The 22,690-nt window shown below is 42.3% G+C and overlaps 1 protein-coding gene across 3 annotated transcripts; it reads right to left on the bottom strand.

Annotated features, from left to right (window-relative positions):
* Window positions 1-1,976: 1,976 nt before the first annotated feature.
* Window positions 1,977-21,021, bottom strand: LOC311130017 (monocarboxylate transporter 2-like). 3 transcript variants are annotated; one of them, XM_084162618.1, is made up of 7 exons: window positions 19,528-19,641; window positions 14,858-14,916; window positions 12,061-12,210; window positions 9,540-9,791; window positions 5,400-5,543; window positions 4,238-5,047; window positions 1,977-3,219 (listed from the first exon to the last, which is right to left on the bottom strand). In XM_084162618.1, the coding sequence occupies exons 4-7, from the start codon at window positions 9,754-9,756 to the stop codon at window positions 2,945-2,947; spliced, it is 1,446 nt and encodes a 481-aa protein (XP_084018744.1). In that variant the 5' UTR covers window positions 9,757-9,791; window positions 12,061-12,210; window positions 14,858-14,916; window positions 19,528-19,641; the 3' UTR covers window positions 1,977-2,944. The 3 variants fall into 3 exon arrangements, with proteins under 3 accessions (XP_084018744.1, XP_084018745.1, XP_084018743.1); XM_084162619.1 differs by lacking the exons at window positions 12,061-12,210; window positions 14,858-14,916; window positions 19,528-19,641 and adding an exon at window positions 20,622-21,021; XM_084162617.1 differs by lacking the exons at window positions 12,061-12,210; window positions 14,858-14,916 and having other exon boundaries at window positions 19,528-20,011.
* Between the last annotated feature and the right edge of the window lie 1,669 nt (window positions 21,022-22,690).

Below are 22,690 nucleotides of genomic sequence, written 5' to 3'. Positions count from 1 at the left end.
CAGGATATAACTTATAAGAAAAGGAAAGCAACTGTTGAATACTGAAGAGTTAATCATTCCAAAAATAGCACAACACATCCTTTAGTGTATTGTCTATGGAATGACAATAAGCTATCGATATGGTAACTAAAAGGAAAAGCAACACTATGATTTTTTAAATTTAGAACTAATGTTTCTGATTATACAAAACACAATCTTACACATCATACACATTCTACACATGGATGAAAATGGAAATGAACATGATTTTGCTCCAGAACAATCATAATTGCCTACAAATGGCTTTGCCACAGCAGCACATGAATGCAGTGTGTTTATTAAGTCAATCTACCATTAATGTACACCCTGTGAAATACTATTATATACACACGGTTGAAGCTATAGAAGGGAAATAAAAGTACAAAGAGATATTCAATGGCCATAAAAAATAAAAACTTAACTTAAAATACAGAAAATTTAAACTAAAGATAAATACTTTAAAACATATTTATTTTGGAATTTCTTATCTTTTGACATCACAAAAGAGCAGCCACTGAGAACAATGTGTTGGTTTGCTATTTGAGGGCAGCTCAGATTGTTACATTTGGCCTAGGTCTTTTGAAACCAGTAGGGGGCAGTGCTATTTGATATAAAAAAGTGATTGTACAGCACATTCCTCCTTTAAGAACTTCTGACCCCTGTTGTCAGTGACTGGGAATAGAGACCCTGCAGCCACAAACAAAAAGTAGGCTGGATAACAAGTGCCAATGTTATCCAGCCCACAGTCAAGTTAAAAACTACTAGACACGACATAATCATAATGATATAAAAAAACGTATTTCTAAATATGAAATGCTGATAGGCTACACTCAAATTGGGACAGTAAGCAAACTACCGCAATCTAACAAGTGCATAAGTCTGTTTCAAGCTACGTGTTGAGCTAGTTAACCAGAACACAAGAAGTGATGCATGTTAAGATTTCTAAAAAATATGAATACTTTTCTGTGGACAGCATCCAACCAATGGAGGATTTAGAATCAATGTCAAACAATGTTATGGTATATTGCACATTAAAATATATTGCATATAACATAATTTAGTTAATTATTGTTAATTTAGTCAATTATTTGTACAAATTCTAATTAAACATTTAAATTTACATTTTAGTCATTTAGCAGACGCTCTTATCCAGAGCGACTTACAGTTAGTGAATACATATTTATTTTTTATTTTTTTATACTGGCCCCCCGTGGGAATCGAACCCACAACCCTGGCGTTGCAAACGCCATGCTCTATCAACTGAGCTACATCCCTGCCGGCCATTCCCTCCCCTACCCTGGACGACGCTGGGCCAATTGTGCGCCGCCCATGAGTCTCCCGGTCGCGGCCGGCGGCGACAGAGCCTGGATTCGAACCAGGATCTCTAGTGGCACAGTTAGCACTGCGATGCAGTGCCTTAGACCACTGCGCCACTCAGGAGTTTATTAAACATATAATAAATCATATTGACATGTATAACCTTTTTGTGGTGCAATGAAAGAGATATTATTAATTAAGTGAAGCTCTACTTTGAATTGTGTACATACAGTACAGTACATAGTTGGTTAAACGTTGTTCATTATTGTGACAATAGAAATTGCTGACAACATTCCTCAAGCAAACATTATGCTTAGTACAACTTCCCTCAGAAAGTCATTTCAGAGAGTTAGATTTGAAATGAAGAAATACTGTACTGAAAATATAAATGTCACACAAGAAGCTGTTTAACCGTTTCACAATAGGCATGTTAATTTGTTATAACACTTCAATAAATACTTTTTAATGTATGTATGTATATATATATATATATATATATATATATGACACAACTTAGTTGCATTCTTTACATAAGGCAATGTATCATTGTTGAAAGTTAAACAGCTCCTCCCAGAAATGACCATTGACTACACAAATGAATATCCCTGTATATACGTACATCAATACAATGGCTAGGTATAGGTTATATTGCTCATGGATTCTTTATTTGGTATAAACCAGCAATATGCACATTTCTAGATGATTTTGATCATGAATATCAAGTATTCTTAATAAGGCCGTTGGAAATACAGCCAATAAAACGAATTTACATTCAACCTCATTAAATATGATTCAATTGCATTTGTTTCATTGTTTTTTTGGATGAGGCCTAAACATGGCCTGTTTAGAAGTAGTGCAGCGTATAGACTCCATGTGCAATATGCAATAGTGAATAAAACAGTGGGTGTGTTATCGTTAGAGTTGAAGCATGGCAGTAGTGCAGGTTTAGCTAAGGAACACAACAGACACAGTGCGCTAAAGGAAAGCATAATATACATGGTCATTGGAGCCACCAAACCATGAACTCATCTCTGTCTGTTCCTATGTTGCAATGATATCTGTCTCTTACCATAACCCCGGTACTAACGGACATTATGTGTCCTTACATGTCAGTTCCCAGCATAGGAAGCTGGGATATTAACCTGTATTGATTTCAATCAGAACAGTTGGATTGGGTTGCTGGTGTGGTAGGTTTAGTGGCACAGGCTAATAAATACATGAGCAGTACTAGATTTCTGTTGACAGGTCCCATTTCACATATTCCTAGATACGCGACAGATTCCAAGCCTTGTGGCCTAATAACATGCATACTGTATCTTACACCATTATCTCCGGCTAGTCTGATGTTTGAGTAGTAGTCAGGGCTGTCACCCCTTCATCCAGCAATACATACGCCTCGCAGTATCCCACGACATGGTTGTCGTTGTTACTTTGGCAGTTTGAGTGTCTCTGAAACAGAGGGGCCCCTGCGGGGAGACCCCGAGCGGAACCCTGGAGAGTGAAAGACCAGGAGGCACCCCCCTTGAGTTCAGTCTGCAGTTTGATAGTGGCAGAGGGGGACGTGAGGGTGGTGGTGGAGGGGGGGTGTGGTTGGCAGGAGGGAGGGGCTCTAGATGTTGGTCTCCCTCTGCATGGCGTCTTCATCTTTGGGGTCTATCATGTCCTCCAAGGCCTGGGCGTCCCCGTCTGCCTCCTTTTGATCCTGGTCCCGGTCAGGGTCCTCAGTTTCAGTCCGTTTGTACATCTCCTCCTGCTTGCGCTCCTTGGCCAGGAGTCTGTAGTTGATGAAGTTGCCGATGAACAGCCAAATACTGGCCATGATCACCACAGCCCCACAGCAGAAATACATGTACTTGTAGTTTTTGGTGATGTCCACCAATTTACCTGTAAATAAGAGCACATTTCTTTTATTGAGTGATGAAGGTCTGTTATATTGCTATTTTCTGCATTTCCAAATATGTCTTTATCAGTTTCTTCATGTCTACTGATCTATAATGAGGACATTGTGTTAAATAAATTAACAAACAAGCATTTTGTTAAGGACCAGTAATCACAGAATCAGTGATGTAAAGTACTTAAGTAAAAATACTTTAAAATAAAGTACTACTTAAGTCGTTTTTTGGGGTATTTGTACTTTACTTTACTATTATTATTTTTGCCAACTTTTAGTTTTACTTCACTACATTCCTAAAGAAAATAATGTACTTTTTACTCCATACATTTTCCCTGACACCCAAAAGTACTCATTACATTTTGACAGGAAAATGGTCCAATTCACACACTTATCAAGAGAACTTCCCTGGTCATCCCTACTGTCTCTGATCTGGTGGACTCACTAAACACAAATGCTTTGTTTGTAAATTATGTCTGTGTGCTGGAGTGTGCCCCTGGCTATTCGTCAATAAAAATAAAAATATAAAATGGTGCCGTCTGGTTTGCTCAATATAAGGAATTTGAAATGGTTTATACTTTTACTTTTACTTTTGATACTTAAGTATATTTAAAACCAAATACTTTTAGACTTTTACTCAAGTAGTATTTTACTGGTTGACTTTCACTTTTACTTGAGTCATTTTCTATTAAGGTATCTTTACTTTTACTCAAGTATGACAATTGAGTACTTTTTCTACCACTGCACAGAATGAACTTTCTTTTTGCTGTTAATGTAATTAGACAAATAAGCACATATTATAAGAATGCCAAAATGTAAAATTGCTTTTCCACTCTTAATCAGAAAACTGTATCACCAAGATCAAACCAAGTGAATGGCTAATAAGCAACAGCACTCCTTAAATTAATTGGGTGACTTTAAGTTATTCCTTTGGCATATCAACTGCTTAAAAAGTAAACAATGTCTCACAACTGAAGTAAGTAGCAATGAGTTGAGGGATCAGTGACATACCTGCCAGAGGTGGACCAATGAGGACAGGGCAGCACTCCACAATGGTGGTGAGCCCCACAGCACTGGAGAACCTCTGAGCCCCCACCAGGTCCATCAGGGTCTCAAACAGCACCGAGCTGACCATGCCGAAGGCAAAGCCAAAGAACACAGCGTACACCACCAGGCCTGTGTAGCTCTCCACCAGGGGGCAGAGGATGTGGCACACCCCGTTGTAGAGCACGGCGAAGCTGAAGAAGTACTGGATCCTGGGTCGGATCCACTTGGAGTTGGCCAGGAGCCCCATGGAGGGCCGGGCAAACATGTCCACGAAGGCCAGGATGGAGAGCAGGAAGGCGGCCGAGTACTCATCCACGCCTATGTCCTTGGCATAGGCCGTCAGGAAGACGATGGGCGAGAAAAAGCCCAAGAACATGATGACGTTGCCCGACAGGTAGATGAGGAAACCGCGGTGCTTGAAAAGCGACAGGTCAATGAACTTGTTGACAGTCCCCAAACATGTGGTCGTCTCCTTCTCCTTGGTGGCGGTTTTCACAATGACCAACTCCTCATCCTTCTTGATCTTGCCCATCGGTGGCCCCAGGGGCCTCATCAGGGAGCCAGCCACACAGCAGTTGAGCAGTATACCCCCCAGGATGAGGAAGCTGCCCCTCCAGCCGAAAGAGTTGAACAGGTACTGGTTGAAAGGGGCTAGGCTGCTCAGGAACACTGGGCTACCGGCCATGGCTATTCCGTTAGCGATGGGACGCTTCTTATAGAAGTACTTGCCAATCATAGTCAGGGCTGGCTGGAGGTTAAAGGCTAGGCCCAGGCCTTTGTGAGGAGAGAGGATCATGTGATTTAGAGTTAAAAAGAACATACATTTCTGACAAGATAATTATCTGATAAGATAATTCAGGCATATATGACATTAAGCATGAAGTATACATTCAGAATAATATACATTTTCTACAAGTAGACAGAGTGTGGTCATTAAACGATTTGACAAATCAAGCTTCACTGTAATCTTGTAAAGTATCTATAGTCTTTTACTATGACCTTTGTGAAACACTGAATGGAAAACTCCAAATCAGTTGTAGGCCTATTTTTAACCAGTCACTTAAGGAGTTTGATACTATAATCAAATTAACTCTGAATGGGTTTAAATGGATTTCATCGGAATTACCTCCTATAAGGCCGATGCAAACATAAAGCTCCACCACGCTGTTGCAGAAGGAAGCGGATATCAACCCGATAGAAGACAGTACTCCCCCCATGATCATGACAGGTCTGCAGCCATATGTGTTTACCAGTATACTGCTTATGGGACCTGGAAGGGAAACAAATGAGATACTAAAAACATGCTCTTCCATCCAACCCAAACATTCAGCCTGTAATAAACTAGGGTAATCATGTAGTGATTACTTAATGATTTAAGCTTGTTAGCATTGAAAGACAGCGTGAATCTTCCCAGCTCTGGAAATAGAAGTACTGTAAATGTTGATACAGGTAAACAATGTACAACATTGTGTTATGTGTGCTGCATGTATTCGTAAGGGGATGAGGGCTGTATTGAGAGATCAGTAACAAACAGGTACAGGTATAACACAGCATTATCTTAGTAGTCAAACAAAAAAATGCCTTATTGCCAATAGGTACAGAGCACGTTGGCAAAACATCTGTTATTTTCCAGCTTTGCTACATATGTATCAGAGATCCCATCATGACAAGCAATACATTTACTGTAGGACCAACAAGACCAATGACACAGAGTGCAGGTGAGGTCTTGGAAATAACTCTGCACCTAGACAATTAACCAATAGGTGCCTGTCAGCCTTGGACAGGCTGCACTGAGAGCTGAGGGCCAAACTAATAATAGAGAGTTAGTCAAACGGAATGAGTCAGAATCGATCAGGCCCGTCAAGCATCATAGACACGCTGAGTGAAGACATTGAACTGAGCTTTGGTTGGACACGCAATGGGCCCTTCTGTTTCATAAAGCTTTCATGGCACAGCTGCCATGCTTATGTAAAACAGAGACACAATGTGGCAACCAGTTATGTTATGAAATGGATAATAGACATTGACTGTATGAATACACACTGTATGGGCATAGATAGGTTTCAGATGTGATAGTGAGAGAACGCTGGTTAACGTAAATGGACTCCTTTGAATTGGTCTGGTTACACTGTGCATTAAAGCCTCAAAAGATGTATTTTCTGAAAGTGCACTGCAATGCAACGTTTTCATATCTAAAAAGGGGGGGGGGGGGGGGGGGGGTCAGGAACTATGACACACACAACTGCAAGTGATCAGAAGACCATGGCCCCATGGCCCATTTGTCCCTGAATTTCTTTTTAATTCACAATTTTCCATGAGTAACAGTAAGCACTTGATATTGGTAGTATACACACAGTTGAGCTGAGTGGGGCCGACCAGCATCACGCTACATTTCCATTTCCTTGTTACCTTCAATAAGGGCTTGCCACACACCTTCTTCTTAATGGCATACAACACAAGACCACTGGCAGCTAGTGAATCTTAGCAGATTTTGGTTTTAGTGGGTCAAACCCTGTTATTGAACCCTCTATCGTCATTGATAGTATATACAATCTGACAGGTCCAAACAGTACCTTTTTAATTTTGTCCTTGTCAAATTTCAAAAAGTTATTGTTGGGGGAAACTTTATACTTTGTATTTCTAAAGTCTTGTTATGTTTGAACCTCTGGTCTCCATTACTTGATAGGGTGAGGAATGACTCTGCTTCTATGGCACGTCACAATGTCCCCTTTCATGACAGACTTTCAGCAAAAGGAAGAGTAAATTGAATAAGAAACGATAAGAGTAATGAAAGATTTTCCCCTTTTTGAATAATGTCCCCATTAGCAAGCAGAAGATGTGCCGTATCTGTGTCGGACCCGGGGAGCGGTGCTATTTAAAAAGCAGGTTGGGGAAGAAGTCGCCTGACTTCATTTGCTCTGCGTGAATCTTTTTCCGACCTTGAGGAGAGGAGCCCTCCTCGTTTGCATACAGAGCACTTATCAGTATTCTCCTGAGTCTGGTGGTGAAACCTGGATAGGCCAAGTGGAGGGAGCCGTTGAGGTTTCATATTAGCTCCTTTTAAAAAGGAATTCATAAGTTACGTTTAATTGCTGCAATAGCTGGACACACTTTCCAGGTTACCAGAAGCAAATTAGGAGTTTGTTTTGACGGTAACTTTAAGGATAAATAATTAGGCTACTATTGACATTCAACACACCATCTTTGAACATACTGTATCTCAGCCCATTCCAATATGCTTGGGCTCATTGAAACATTTTAATGAAGCATGATCAGATACCATAACTTAACATTGCTTGAATGTGTCTAGACTTGAGGCAAAATATGGGCTCAATCATGGAATCAAATACATAGAAGAGGATGGGTACACCCGTCATTTACCCTTTCAACTGTGATTTATTTCACAGGACCTAAAAGCTAGTTTGACAGCAGAAATATGGACGTTTGTGTAACACATTTCCTACCACTACCTGATTTGTGAGGTTAGAAAAGAAAAGGTTGATAAACTGTCAAGATAGCTGACTACGCAGTAAACTGATGTTTGCAATCCATCATACTATTAATGTCACTCTCATTACGGAATAAGGCGCTGACATGAAGCTTAGAGTTGTTTTCCAGAGCAGTTATACAAGGACACAAACATGAATTCTATAAGTGGTTGATCGACTAATAACACAGCTTAGTTAGCCATATTTCTTCTGGACAGTTCAGTTAGCATTGAGGCTAATGTGCCTGGCTGTGAGAGAGCTCTGCTGTGCTGACTGTCAACAGAGGACTGTCCTGTACGTGGCCACGCTGCCTAGCCTAGCCAAGGTCAACTCTCTCTCTGTGTGGATTAGTGACATTGATCCAACACTGACACACACACAGCCTCCATATTAGCACGTCACTGCAAAGCGACACTCAGCCAGGCTAGAAGGGAGGAGGGAGGAGAGAGCAGGTCATCTGCAGTGTGCAGTAGGTGTCCATATAGCTGATGTCATTTTATGCACCCATCATTACTAACCATTCATCTCAGTGTCTGTGTTACACCCTGGGTTATAGAGACACACAACATCCAGGAAGATATGAAATAGTTGTCTTCACTTCCAGTTGTTGCGCATTTGTGGTCGTATCTAATATGTGTCATTTTGGATGTGGCCGTAAATCATAAAAATAGGTTGGCTGCTGTTGTTTGAAATCAGCAAGAGCCACACATTGGCATATCCTGATGTTTGAGGATATGGCATGCACTTCCAGTTTGTTTGCTCTGTGATTGACGTCCAATCAGCATCATAAGTGGCTATCTTATCAGTTAGGGAGTCTGCCTGATGACTGCCCTGGAGAATTCAGTAAGTGTCTGACCTCTGAACTCGTGGTGGTGGTGGCAGTTGCATCAACAACACAGATGGCAGGCGGTGTGAAAAAAAACAGATGCGTTGTAAAAGAGCCACAAGTCTCATTTCTCTCCCAAGAGGACAAATACGCTCAATAATCAGCTGTCTGATTGGGGTAAATATTTGGTGATGCGTGATTGTTTTTCCGCCATGCTATTCCTGAGAGCAGCAGATACTGCACAGGGCTGTCCGTTGCTTGCAGAAATTAAGAATGCATTAAACACTGAAAGGACAATAGCTTTATCAGCCTACAGCTGGTGCAAACACATAGGACAAGAGAGCAGGTGTTTAATGAATAGCTGATGAAGCTCTGTTCTCCCCTTTGCTCAGAGATCAATATGAATGAATTACACTAAACATTTTAATGAGGGACAAGTTCCTTGTACAGGATTGTCACATATAGTGGATGGTATTGGGTGTCCTTGGCTCTCTATAGCCAATTGGCCATCACTGTCACTGTCATCACAACAATGGTCTAGGATACAACAAACCCTGTTGACAGCAACAATTAGAAATGACTGGACAGGATGGCATTTGCTAACAGATGGCCAGCGTGGCAATGCCAAGCAAGGTGCCTACTGGGTAACCTAATAGTGAGGGGTAAAGTCATGCTGAGAAGGAGAACGTGTGATGCATGACTACTACAATATGCTGATGACTAGTCACAGAAACCATGTGTTCCTCTTGAATGTAAATCTAAATACAGTCATAGGTTATCATAGGAGACACACAATCAGATCAGTACAGGTACCTTGCCCCATACTTAGGGCCTGAGTTTTCACTGGACAGGTCACGTGGTGAGGATAAACTCAGGGCCCTACATATACATATACAGACAGACGACTGCATCAAGAGACTACCTGAACACCATCTTATTGTCTTAGTCCTACCTCCTGCGTACATGACGGCCAGCATGATGGAGGAGATCCATGCTATCTGGCTGTAGGAGCAATCGAAGATCTTCTGGATGTCCTTGAAGTAGACGGTGATGGCCTTGGGGAAGGCATAGGAGAAGCCGATGGAGATGAAGGATCCCAACACCACGGCCCAGCCCCAGCCCCCGTCCGGAGGGGTCACTGCTGGGGGACCTGCGGCAGGGGGTGGCATCTCTGGCCCGGCTGGCTCTCAGCGCTCACTGTTTACTGGGGGGAAGAGGAAGGAGAGGGTCAGTACAGGGGAAATAAGAGGAAGAGGGGAGGCACTGTTGAAAAGCTCCCTGGGTAGGGGAGCTGGACAATAATGATGATGCTGATAATTACGTCTCCGCTCCCTCTAAGATGAATTGCTGTACTGTAAACTTATGCTTGAAAACTAATAACAAGTTATAAAAATAAAGAATAAAAAAAGCTAATGGTCCACAAGGACTACTTGTGGACCATTAGGCACAATATTCAAGGTTACAGAGGTTGTTTGGAGACCTTGAATTACTGACAATTGTAGCTAACACCAATACCACATTGACAATGGCATATTTTAAGTGTATGCCCTACTGAAAATCAGTTTCCAACCGGTTGAGGCATGTCCCTTTTGTCATTTAAACTCTTGACTGCTGGGTCATAAGACCAGATCTCAGCTCCAGAATGCACGTTAGCGCACACACACTGACAGAGTTAATCACCCTTCTCACAAGGTTGAGTTTCTACCTGAAACCAGACCAGCCCTTGCCCCACCCACTTTTCACCTTGAGGGTAGCCCCCTCCACACCCCCCTCCCCATTTCCAGAAGGTAGTAATGGAAACCAGATTGGGTGGAGAGTGGAGTGACAGGGTAGAGGTGTGCGGGCAGTAGTGACCAAGATCACAGGACTTTATTGACAAAGCAAACATGTCTCTGATCGTAAATACACACAAACACACAAGCACACTTTCTAAATTGTTCAAGAGATATCATGGGTAAGAGGCAGCTGCTTTATTCCAGGCACACAATCTATAACCACTGATGAGTGATATTAATATGTGCCTTCGTGATCCAATGATCTTAATCAACAAACCAAAATATAAAAACATGATATATATAATTCTGATCTCACATACATTGACATAACACAACCACTGGTTTGTAGAAAAAAAAATGGCTTATGAAGGCGTTTCAGCATCACAAGTAAAAGCTTATTCAAATGGGATTATCGTAGTTTAGAAAAACATGCTCAGCCATACTCCAGACGATACAGCTTAACAGCGGTATGGCATGGCTTTGATTAGGTGGGTTAGAAGACTGACGGTAGACATATAGGTCTAAAGGCGACCCATAGCACACTAACTCTATTCAAGGAAAAGTGTATTGAGGAAAATGGGGGTTGTTTTCCCCAGTTTTTGAAGTTCCAACCAAACCAGAAAGGCACAAAAGCACAAAAACTAGAACCTTCCATTTCAATCTCAAGAGTGGCTGTAAAACGGACTCCATGACAACAACAAGGTGCAGTGAAGTCAGTGGCATCAATAAATTATATCGGTCTCTGTCTCTCATCAAGTCGTGGCCAGATCAGATTGCACTGCTGTGGAGCCTCATTCATATTCAGCCACGTCTCAGCTGTCAACGGCAGGCAATTAGCTAAACCAGTCGCCATGTGCTGTGATTGGTTGACCTCTCAGAAGGAAAAAGGAAAACTTGAATGAAGACAGTTACTCAATGTCACTATAAAGACCTTAGAAAGCATATTTTTATTTTATGCTAAAACTGATAGTTGAAATTCTAGATTTTATCAGCTGGTTTATGACTACTACACTACACGACTCCTGACACACACACAACATTGTTTAGGTAAGGAATACCTCCAGCCTAGCTTTTCTAAATAAAGGCGTTGTTTCATCATTACTATGTAAACACAGTTCTTATTTAACAGACACCATGAGTATTTATGGCCTGTATTATGTGGGCCTAACGGAGGGTGAAGTGTTACAGAAAATGTATTCTTACAGGCATTCCGGGCATCTTCACGTCACTCTGTTCAAGTGCTTAACTTACTTTTTTTTTTACATTTCTAATTTAAGCAAAAATGTGTGCAAATCACAAAAAAATATATAATCCTCTGTGCATATTCCCATGTGTTGCTCTTTTAATTAAACACAGAGATGATTTATTTTTCAAACATCCATATGGTAATACAGTCTAATCTGATTATTGGCTGGGGCTGATAGTGGGGTTGATTGATTGAACGTGACGACAATACATAACGGAGTCTCAGGACTCATAAAGCTGCTTAGGTTTATAAGTCTGAATAGTATACTGAAAATACCAAAACACACAGTGTAAGCGACGATAATAGTCACACAAAAATGTGCAGTCACGCACAAAAAACGTTCTGTGAGTAAAGAAAACAAGTTTGTTTAGGCTATTTGATTTACATGAGCCTACTTGTGTTTTTTTCAAGATAAGTTTATTTGGTCTAAGTGCTTCACAGAAGTTTCTCACCTCTCCCCATGATGTCATCATGTGTCCTCTGTCATGTGTCTTTCCTCTGTTTGATGTCTCAGAGTAGCAGCTGACACAGAGGGATGAGCAGATGATTTCACAGCCAGAGACAACCAACCAGTCCCGCCCAACCAGAAGGATGTGTCCCGTCTAAACCAATCACAAGACACTTCAGATGCCTGTCCTTGCCGTTGTTGAACTGAGCAAACAGTGTGCCTACCTTTGGTCTACATGTGCTCGAAACTCTCCTGTTACTTTAAACTTCAGGGAAGGTTAAATGTACAATGGAGCCTTAGAATTAGAATGCAGAGGCAGGCAGCCAACCACTACAACAGCATTCCTCTAATCAAATGATCTCAATGACAAGCTGATCAGAGCATGTAACACAATAGTGTGTGTGTGTAGTTTGTCAAGCGGGTAGGTCTGCATTTTCCGTTGTAAATCACAAGGCTACTTCCTCCAAGGTCGAACCTGAGGGATAGCTTGACAGGCTGCCTTAAGTCTGCCCTCAGACAGCCAAGGCCAAGATAAACTGATCCTAGACCTGTGCTGACTAAGGGTTACAACTTCTGAGCCTGTGTTTGTGTTCTGTTTCAGGTGAGCTACGCTGAGTAACCATGGAGCCTGACACAGAGAAGGTGTGTAACTGAGTTAACGGACACAATGCACCACCTGCAGCAACATGACTGACTGCCCAAGAGCCACATGATGAGCATGATTGGTGGCTTTGTGGCTCTTGGTACACCCAACAGGAGTATGTGGGATAGAGTGTTCAGAGCGTGGGATAGAGTGTTCAGAGTGAAAATGAAAATGGATAGGCAATCCACTCAGAGTTATCTTGGCACCACGTTGACAGAACAATTTTAGTAAATATAGAGCCACTCTGAGGCTGGCTGCAGTTTTGAGCTGTGCAAATTATGGGATAATCACACTTTGTTTGATTGAAATTGTGTTATAATCTTTGTTTTATAAATAGCAGCTACTCCAATTGCCACGGTCATAGAGGTGAAGTAGAACATTGATAAAAAACACAAATTTTTCTCATATCTAGTAACTGCATTTGACTAAATGTTAAACAGGCAGTGTAGAAGTTTCTTGTTGGGTCCTGGTACAGAGGTACAGTGAGGGGGAAAAGTATTTGATCCCCTGCTGATTTTGTATGTTTGCCCACTGACAAAGAAAGGATCAGTCTATAATTTTTATGGTAAATTTATTTGAACAGTGAGAGACAGAATAACAACAAAAAAATCCAGAAAAACGAATGTCAAAAATGTTATAAATTGATTTGCATTTTAATGAGAGAAATAAGTATTTGACCCCCTCTCAATCAGAAAGATTTCTGGCTCCCAGGTGTCTTTTATACAGGTAACGAGCTGAGATTAGGAGCACACTCTTAAAGGGAGTGCTCCTAATCTCAGCTTGTTACCTGTATAAAAGACACCTGTCCACAGAAGCAATCAATCAATCAGATTCCAAACTCTCCACCATGGCCAAGACCAAAGAGCTCTCCAAGGATGTCAGGGACAAGATTGTAGACCTACACAAGGCTGAAATTGGCTACAAGACCATCGCCAAGCAGCTTGGTGAGAAGGTGACAACAGTTGTTGCGATTATTCGCAAATGGAAGAAACACAAAATAACTGTCAATCTCCCTTGGCCTGGGGCTCCATGCAAGATCTCACCTCGTGGAGTTGCAATGATCATGAGAACGGTGAGGAATCAGCCCAGAACTACACGGGAGGATCTTGTCAATGATCTCAAGGCAGCTGGGACCATAGTCACCAAGAAAACAATTGTTAACACACTACGCCGTGAAGGACTGAAATCCTGCAGCGCCCGCAAGGTCCCCCTGCTCAAGAAAGCACATATACAGGCCCGTCTGAAGTTTGCCAATGAACATCTGAATGATTCAGAGGAGAACTGGGTGAAAGTGTTGTGGTCAGATGAGACAAAAATTGAGCTCTTTGGCATCAACTCAACTCGCCGTGTTTGGAGGAGGAGGAATGCTGCCTATGACCCCAAGAACACCATCCCCACCGTCAAACATGGAGGTGGAAACATTATGCTTTGAGGGTGTTTTTCTGCTAAGGGGACAGGACAACTTCACCGCATCAAAGGGACGATGGACGGGGCCATGTACTGTCAAATCTTGGGTGAGAACCTCCTTCCCTCAGCCAGGGTATTGAAAATGGGTCGTGGATGGGTATTCCAGCATGACAATGACCCAAAACACACGGCCAAGGCAACAAAGGAGTGGCTCAAGAAGAAGCACATTAAGGTCCTGGAGTGGCCTAGCCAGTCTCCAGACCTTAATCCCATAGAAAATCTGTGGAGGGAGCTGAAGGTTCGAATTGCCAAACGTCAGCCTCGAAACCTTAATGACTTGGAGAAGATCTGCAACGAGGAGTGGGACAAAAACCCTCCTGAGATGTGTGCAAACCTGGTGGCCAACTACAAGAAACGTCTGACCTCTGTGATTGCCAACAAGGGTTTTGCCACCAAGTACTAAGTCATGTTTTGCAGAGGGGTCAAATACTTATTTCCCTCATTAAAATGCAAATCAATTGATAACATTTTTGACATGCGTTTTTCTAGATTTCTTTGTTGTTATTCTGTCTCTCACTGTTCAAATAAACCTACCATTCAAATTATAGACTGATCATGTCTTTGTCAGTGGGCAAACGTACAAAATCAGCAGGGGATCAAATACTTTTTTCCCTCACTGTATGAATGGCATTCAGGCATTGCGAGGTCACTAACGTCATCATGCTGTGGTCTGGTTTGTGTATCCACAGACCTTCAGGCAGGTACAGGCCACTCCTGTGACTGTCTAGTCCTCAGGGAATCTTGTGTCACCTTGGATGAAACCGACAAGAAGATTTGAGCCAAGTGTTTTCATTAGCATCGTACACGACCTGATTATGTGGTCTGAATAGCCTGTGGGAGAGGAAGACATGAGGAAGCGATGGAGAGCAAATAGATTGATAGAGAGGGAGAAAATGAGTGCTTGTAAAGGTGACTTTTCAGGTGAACAAAATGGAGAACAGTTATTGATCATATCAATCAAAATCATTTTGGTTTATTACAAGAATTCAGGGAGAACATCTCCAGAGCAGAAGCCAAGAGAAAGGTCTAATCCGCCTTCTCTAAATGTCGCTGGTTCGAATACCTGAGCTGACAAAGGTGAAAAACCTGTTGATGTGCCTTTGAGCAGGTACAGTACTTAACCCTAATTTGCTCCAGGGGCACCGTACTACTATGGCTGACCCTGTTAAAACAACACATTTCACTGCACCTATCTGGTGTATGTGACAAATAAACATATTCCCCACCGCCTTTTTTTTTTTTTCTCACAGCACCAATGTTCTCTAAACAACAGCCAGAGAGTCTTGTACAAAGTCACAACAAAAGACAGTAACTTTGCCGGCTGCTTTCCACCAGACACTGGGTGACGAATTCACACAACGCTCATAAGGTCATCAATACAATATCTGTGTGCCCTCAGCTCAGTGTACCTCCAGTCTGACGTCCATCACTATCAACTTATATGAGTTTAATACATCACATACAGCAAGGAGTCTAGTGACCATCAACCTGTGACACAAATGAGTGTCACAAATAGAACACTGGAAATCATGTGTATTACATAAAGAGACTATTCATAAATATGGTAAGTATTGTGTTAATTACTCTTAACTGAATATTAACTTTATTCATCTGAAATATTCAGTGCTCTATACAACTCTGTGTAGTCTGTCAGAAGCAATTTTCATTGGCCATTGTCATATGTCCGGCCATACTGAAGGTGTCCAGCCCTGGCCCCAATCAAAACATTTTCCTATACAACATGCGTTCCATACTTCCATACTGGTTCCACACCCAAGACATGCTTTGGTTGAGGTCAAAGTGGCAGTGGAACATGGTGACATAGGATTTAAAATTCCACCCATCAGAGTATGATTTCTTTGATCCTCAGGTCTATTCACTGTACCACTACCACATGGTGAGCTCTTTTAATGATGAGCGTAGAAATAGCACACATAGAACAGATATACCGCTTCTTAGACTTGCTTTCAATGCGATTGACAGATCTATAACTCACATTTCTATGTGAATTTGGTCAGGTCGCCCAAAAAGTTACATATTGCAGTTTTAATGATATAAGCTATGCACAAAATAAAACTGTTGAAACAAATGAACTCTCATTCTCTCAATACATTAATTATAGGACTTGCCATGTAAAAAGTGTAAGCCAGGGTGGTGTTGAAGGGGCTTGTAGCCTTTTCGATAGCAGGCACCTGACCTCAAGAGGTCACCTTAAAGTAATGTATGTAGCTAACGTGTATCCTTACAACTAGTTCATCATTAACCACAACTGCCAACTCTCACTTCACACAAAACGATTCAATGTTGACATAAACATTCGTCAAGATGGCAAGTAATCGAACAGAAACAGTGATCCAGGATACAGCTGCCTCTTTGAAGACCTGTATAGTAAAGACGCAAAAGGAACAACCTCCATGGTTTCTCAATATAAGAAAGACTACAATGAGACAATGGGGCCATTGACAGCCAGAGTAGACACACCCTGCACAGAAAGACAAGCAGTCAGGGGTCTTTCCATGAAAATAATCAACAAGGTGTTTGATAACCTATTATTGTAGTTTCTGCTTTCTAACTTCTATGGCAACACACCCAGAACGTAGTCTTACAGGAACAACTGGTAATGGCAAAGCACACATTAAGTCTATCTACCACTTTTAGGAGATCTTTTGAGTAACAACAGACATGTTAATATAATGGCATTACAAGAGTAAATACCAAGTTACTACACAGGTTTACAAACAACTTGGTATAAAGTGTTACCGGATACATTTTACTACAGGTTCTCTTTACCGTTACCGAGCTTATTTTGTTCAAATGCATGGGTGGTGAATTATCTACCATTATCTACCAGTTAACCACACCCACTTAGCAGCTGAAGACATGTCTAACAAGTAGTGTAAGTAAGTACCTTTAATTACCATGGAAGGCATTGAGCGGTGCCTGTGCATAGTCAGCAGGTGCGATTGATTTAGCTCACCCAGCGCGCCAGGTGGGTGGTGTTCACTTTTGAAACCATTCCATTGGTCTTTAAGTGCCAACCCTGCCCTCCTGGTGTGCAGGGTGAGCTACATCAAGTGGTGATTTCTGTCTAGGCAGAGTGTCATGGCCCCTGGAGAAACATCCAGTGCCAAGAACCATACCCTGATGAAGACAGCTTGTCTGTCCAAACGCTGGTTATTCAATTATTGCATCTGAGCTCCTAGAGTGAGCGGCTCTCCTTTTCTTTTCAAGTGCCAAAAACCAACCTGTTAATCCATGACATTATTTTCTGCAGCATCAACGCCTAAGTAATGGTATAGGAAAACATTGCATATTACACCACAACTTTGACGTGTAAAGTTTTAGTAGTTGGATAATGGTGTGTAGATGATTATTCTAAATTATTCTACAACAAACATTTTTTAATTAGCTTCCATTGATTTGAGGGACATTTAATCCAAGCATTTGTTTGAGAGGGGGCCAAAGGGGACCACTGAGTAAGGGTTAGGTTATGTGAACGTCATAACTGGAGAAAAAGCATAAACAAACCGGGCTCTGACCGAACATGAACTGTCTCTTACAACTTCTTTTAATAAGCTACGGCTGTAGAGGACTGCTCAACTACTCACAGGGGATTAGAGTCTGAGCTCCACTTCCCTCCCTGTTTACTACTACAGCACCATGGGACTAGAGCGTTGGACGCAGCACCTAAGCTACGTTGTTGCTCAAGGGCTCTTGTGCCAGGCTAGGGACTTACAGAAGGTATGCAACCTAATACATACCTGACTCCAGTAGACATATTACACAGTATACTTCAAAGGCATTTGTATGCCTAATATACTGTGGTGAAGTACACCGGAAATTGCTTCATACTGAATCTTGTGAGCACTTATTAAACATCAAAAACACCAATACTGGACAACGGTAACAGCATAATACATTTTATAAACTGGGTGGTTCCAGCCCTGAATGCTGATTGGCTGACAGCCGTGGTATATCTCGGATATGACAAAACATTTATTTTACTGCTCTAACTACGTTGGTAACCAGTTTATAATAGCAGTAAGGCACCTCTGGGGTTTGTGGTATATGGCCAATATACCACGGCTAAGGGCTGTATTCAGAGCTTGCAACGCCAGGGTTTTGGGTTCGATTCCCACGGGGGGCCAGTATGAAAAATGTATGCACTCACTAACTGTAAGTCCCTCTGGATAAGAGCATCTGCTAAATGACTTAAATGTAGGTTACAGTACACCAATGTTGCAAAGGTTTTTCATGTCTGCCATGTCTACATATTACCCTGTCTTTAGTAACCCAAAGAAAGTAGTCCAGTACCACTGACAGAACCAGCCTACTCCAGTACCAAAACTTCTCCAATAGGCCTACCATAGAGCAAAGTAATGACCAGGGGACGAACGCGAAAACCTGAAGTGTATTATTAATTCATAATCAATATGTGCACACAGCCAAATCTATGTCCCATTGTTCTGTGTCTACATGTCTTTATACAATGCAAGCCATATATTGTCCCATTCACCATAACATCTCGCATTACCCAAGAACCAGGCAGACTTCGCTGGTCATTTATTTTATATTTTTTATCTGGTGCTGTTTCAAGTCAAGGGGGAAACAAGACAGACCAAATGTGACTGAGCGTGTTATATTTAAAGCCCACCAGCTAACCCGGAGAGTGAAACATCCTCTGCCTGGGCCAAACCTGCTTATGGAAAAACCTTCAGATCAGATCTTTAGATAGTAATAAACTTGGAGGATTTGGTAACCGTGTCATCCCTCTGTGGGAAAATGGCTACATCACATTAGGCATCGAGACGCACAGGATGAGAAGAGAGATGTATAGTAGCCCTACTGATCAGTGATGACTCAAACTATGATGCAATACGCGCGTGTAGATTCTCATCCGTGTAGTCATACACTCTGTGTGCGTGCGCTGCTGATACAAACCGGATGGAACCAGCCAAATATGCATATCATAGACTAAGCATGGCCTACATTAAAAATAATTCATAATTCTCTAGGCTAACGTACTGTAGTCTATAAGCAGCATTCGCACAATATTGGGAGTAGGCTAAAAGTAACGAAGATAATGTCTGTCGGTGCCACATTGGGTTAACTCCATGATTACACACAATATGTGAATTTCAAGCTGAAACATAATGTAATTCAAATCCAGCCTATTTTTTTTATAAAGCATGTAGCCTACGTGATGTCGTCTATTGTTGCCCGGATGACCAAGCAGCTCTCTAAATGCCGAAGCACAGCATATCATTGTAGGACAAAATAAATCATCGTAAAACACACGAAATGGCCGGAGTTTCGTAAGCATTATTCCATCACGCATAACTTTCAGTAAACGCATATTACCTTCTGTGAATATAGGCGCGGTCTATCCCCAAATGTGGTATGTGGTCCTTGGTCGCTGACCTTGTCAGTGTTGCGGGAAGATGGGGCTGTATTGTATTTGAATTCGCTTACTATGAAGCTGATGTGACGTAGCAGCGTTAAAAGAGGGCGGGCCAACCTGCTGCTACTGTTGCTGTTCTGGACCACCGGTAGCCTAGCGCTGGAGACAAAAGACCGGCCAGAGCATCAAGTAAAGCCAGCCGGCTTGCGCTCCAATACGAGTAGGGAGGATAGGGGGGCGTTCGACAATTTTTTTGAGGGAGTTTCTCATTCTTTTGTTATTGAAACATTATGTGGTTTAGCGTCTGCTTCCACTGGAGAACGCTCCGCGTGTTGTGCCCCAATTCAACACTTCAAAACAAGCTCGAAGTAGGTCATCCGATTTATCCCAGGGATTAATTTAAACAGTCACGTAATGAGAGAGTTGTCTAAACGCTTGTTTCATGGTAGTAAACTATGCGTCAAAATATTGTAGCGAATAGGATTTCACATCACGGTGTGCCTTCAGCCTGTAGATGGAAATTATGTCAGCCAATTTGACCAGTTTACCTGTTTGAAGAGCAATTGAGTCCTCGAAAGCTAATCGCCCATAAAGGCGTTAGGGGTAGCGCCCAATTTGTGATACAAATGTTTTATATATACACAGAACAAAAATATAAACACAACTTGCAACAATTTCAAAGATGTTACTGAGTTACAGTTCATATAAGGAAATCAGCCAGTCGATTTGTCTCATCTGACCACAACACTTTTGTTTCAATATGCTTTGTGTTGTAGTCACCACAGACAAATATATATAGTTGAGCAAACTTTACTAGGCATGTTGTCAACCCGCACAGTCATACAGCAAGTCCAAGCTAGTTTCTGTTTCCTGTGTAACAGCAATATGAGTAGCATCAATATTGCTACATGTTCTCTTTTTTCTTTTCTTTTTTACACAAAGGCAGACTCCACCTAACTTTGGATTGTAGTCCATGTCCGCAATAAACTGGAATGTGAACTGAATGTTTGTTTACTGTCTGACTGTCCATTAAATATGTATTTATTTATTTTACCTTCCCACAAAGTCTTTCAGGTGTATAGGTCTTCGGATGGCCCTACCAGACCTTGTGTGGAGAGTGTTGATTACATCAGGAGGTGCTTGACCTGAGATGTTTGGATCTTCTTGTTGAGGCGCAGCATCCACCTCTAGGTTGTGTTCAGCACCCTACTGGGTGTCAGCTGGTGCTCTGTTTACTGGCTCTGTGCCAGGCTCCTCAACAGTGGGGAAATCCTCCTCTATTTCTCTGCTCTTCCTCAGGTGTCACCTGTTCCTCCTGAAGACTTGTCCCTGTTCTGTCTTCACCTCATAGGACCTTTCCTCTACTGGTCTGACTACTGTGGCCCTCTGCCACCAGTGTTTCTGTCCTGTGAGTGGCTGACTCTCACCCTGTCATCTCGTTGCAGCTCTGTGAGATCCTTAGCAGAGGTGTCGTAGTATTTCGCCTGTTTCTGCTGTTGTTACGTTCTCCCCTCGGGTGTAGTTCGTCTGAGGAGACGTAAATGCCTGGGCCTGCGCACACAAGGTAAACTAGATGAAGGTGGGAGAAATGTGGGGTGTAATGAACTAAAATAACCAGACAACAACCAGATCTCAAGCTTAGCCCTCGGGGGACGTTTAGTAATGTACTTAAACAAAGTAAACAACACCCATAAAGAAACAACAAATCAATCAAATAAACCAGGGAAGGTAAGAGAAGGGAATATTTGGGAACGGGGTCCAATTAATGAAAATAAACAAAAGGTCCCTCCTCTTCTACACACCTAAACCTTCCTATCACACTCTAACCCTAACCCACTATCCTACCTGTTTACCAAAAATACAGGGGTGACACCCGCCCGGCTAACCTAGTGTGTAAACAATGGGTTATCTATGTGTGAATGTACACCCATGGGCAGATCTACCTTTCCCTTCTCCAGGACATAGGTAGGGTGGAGTACATCAGGAGGACAGGCTGGAACACAAACAAAGATAAATTAACACAGCCAAATAACAAGTGTCCTCTCGTCAATCAGCTACAGCTGCCAGGACTCCGAACCGAAGCCACGCCCACCATCGTCAGCCGCAACTCAGCACACCTGTAATGCCCAGAACACACAAACACACTACAAAGGAAAATGGGGAGAAATAAAAATACGTCACACGTAACACGCCCCCCCCCCCCCCCCCCCCAAAAAAAGAGTAAACCCCGGGGTTTACGATAAGAATCTTACACATACATATCTTTATTTTTTTAAATAATAGCAAATACTTACAACACATCCCCCCTAGTTGTCAACGCCATGTTTTATTATTTTCTGAACTAGGCACTGGACAGAGCATCCGCAACCACGTTTTCTGCACCCTTTATATGCTGAATTTCTCAATTATAACCCTGTATAAACAACGCCCAACGCATAAGACGTTGGTTGTGGTTATACATGCGGCTCAAAAAAGTTAAAGGGTTGTGGTCTGTGTATACCACAACAGGCAACACACTGGAGCCAACATAAACCTCAAAGAATTGTAGGGCAAACAACAGCGCCAGAGTCTCCTGTTCGATAGTGGAATAATGTGACTGACAGCTGTTGAATTTGCGAGAGAAGTAACAAACTGGGTGATCTAGACCATCGTGTTCCTGTAATAGTACAGCACCTGCACCCACTGAACTGGCATCCACCTCCAACTTAAATGGTTTCTGGAAATCAGGGGCAGAAAGAACAGGAGAAGTACACAATAGTGCTTTTACAGAGTCAAAAGCAGACTGACACTCAGCAGTCCACTCAAAGGACACTGAAGGACTGAGTAACCTAGTCATTGGGGCTACAACAGTTGAGAAATTCCTACAAAATGTACGATAATAACCCGTCATGCCTAAGAATCTGCGTAACTCCCGTCTAGTGGCAGGGGCAGGAAACCAGGTGATAGTACGACCCTGCCTTACACAGGAAGCGGCACAGGTCCTAATCCAGGCACTTGTCATCTCCCGTCTGGATTACTGCAACTCGCTGTTGGCTGGGCTCCCTGCCTGTGCCATTAAACCCCTACAACTCATCCAGAATGCCGCAGCCCGTCTGGTGTTCAACCTTCCCAAGTTCTCTCACG

Source organism: Coregonus lavaretus (assembly GCF_964263955.1).
Source record: "Coregonus lavaretus genome assembly, chromosome: 5".
Taxonomy (NCBI): domain Eukaryota; kingdom Metazoa; phylum Chordata; class Actinopteri; order Salmoniformes; family Salmonidae; genus Coregonus; species Coregonus lavaretus.
This window is presented reverse-complemented; position numbering and strand designations above follow the sequence as displayed.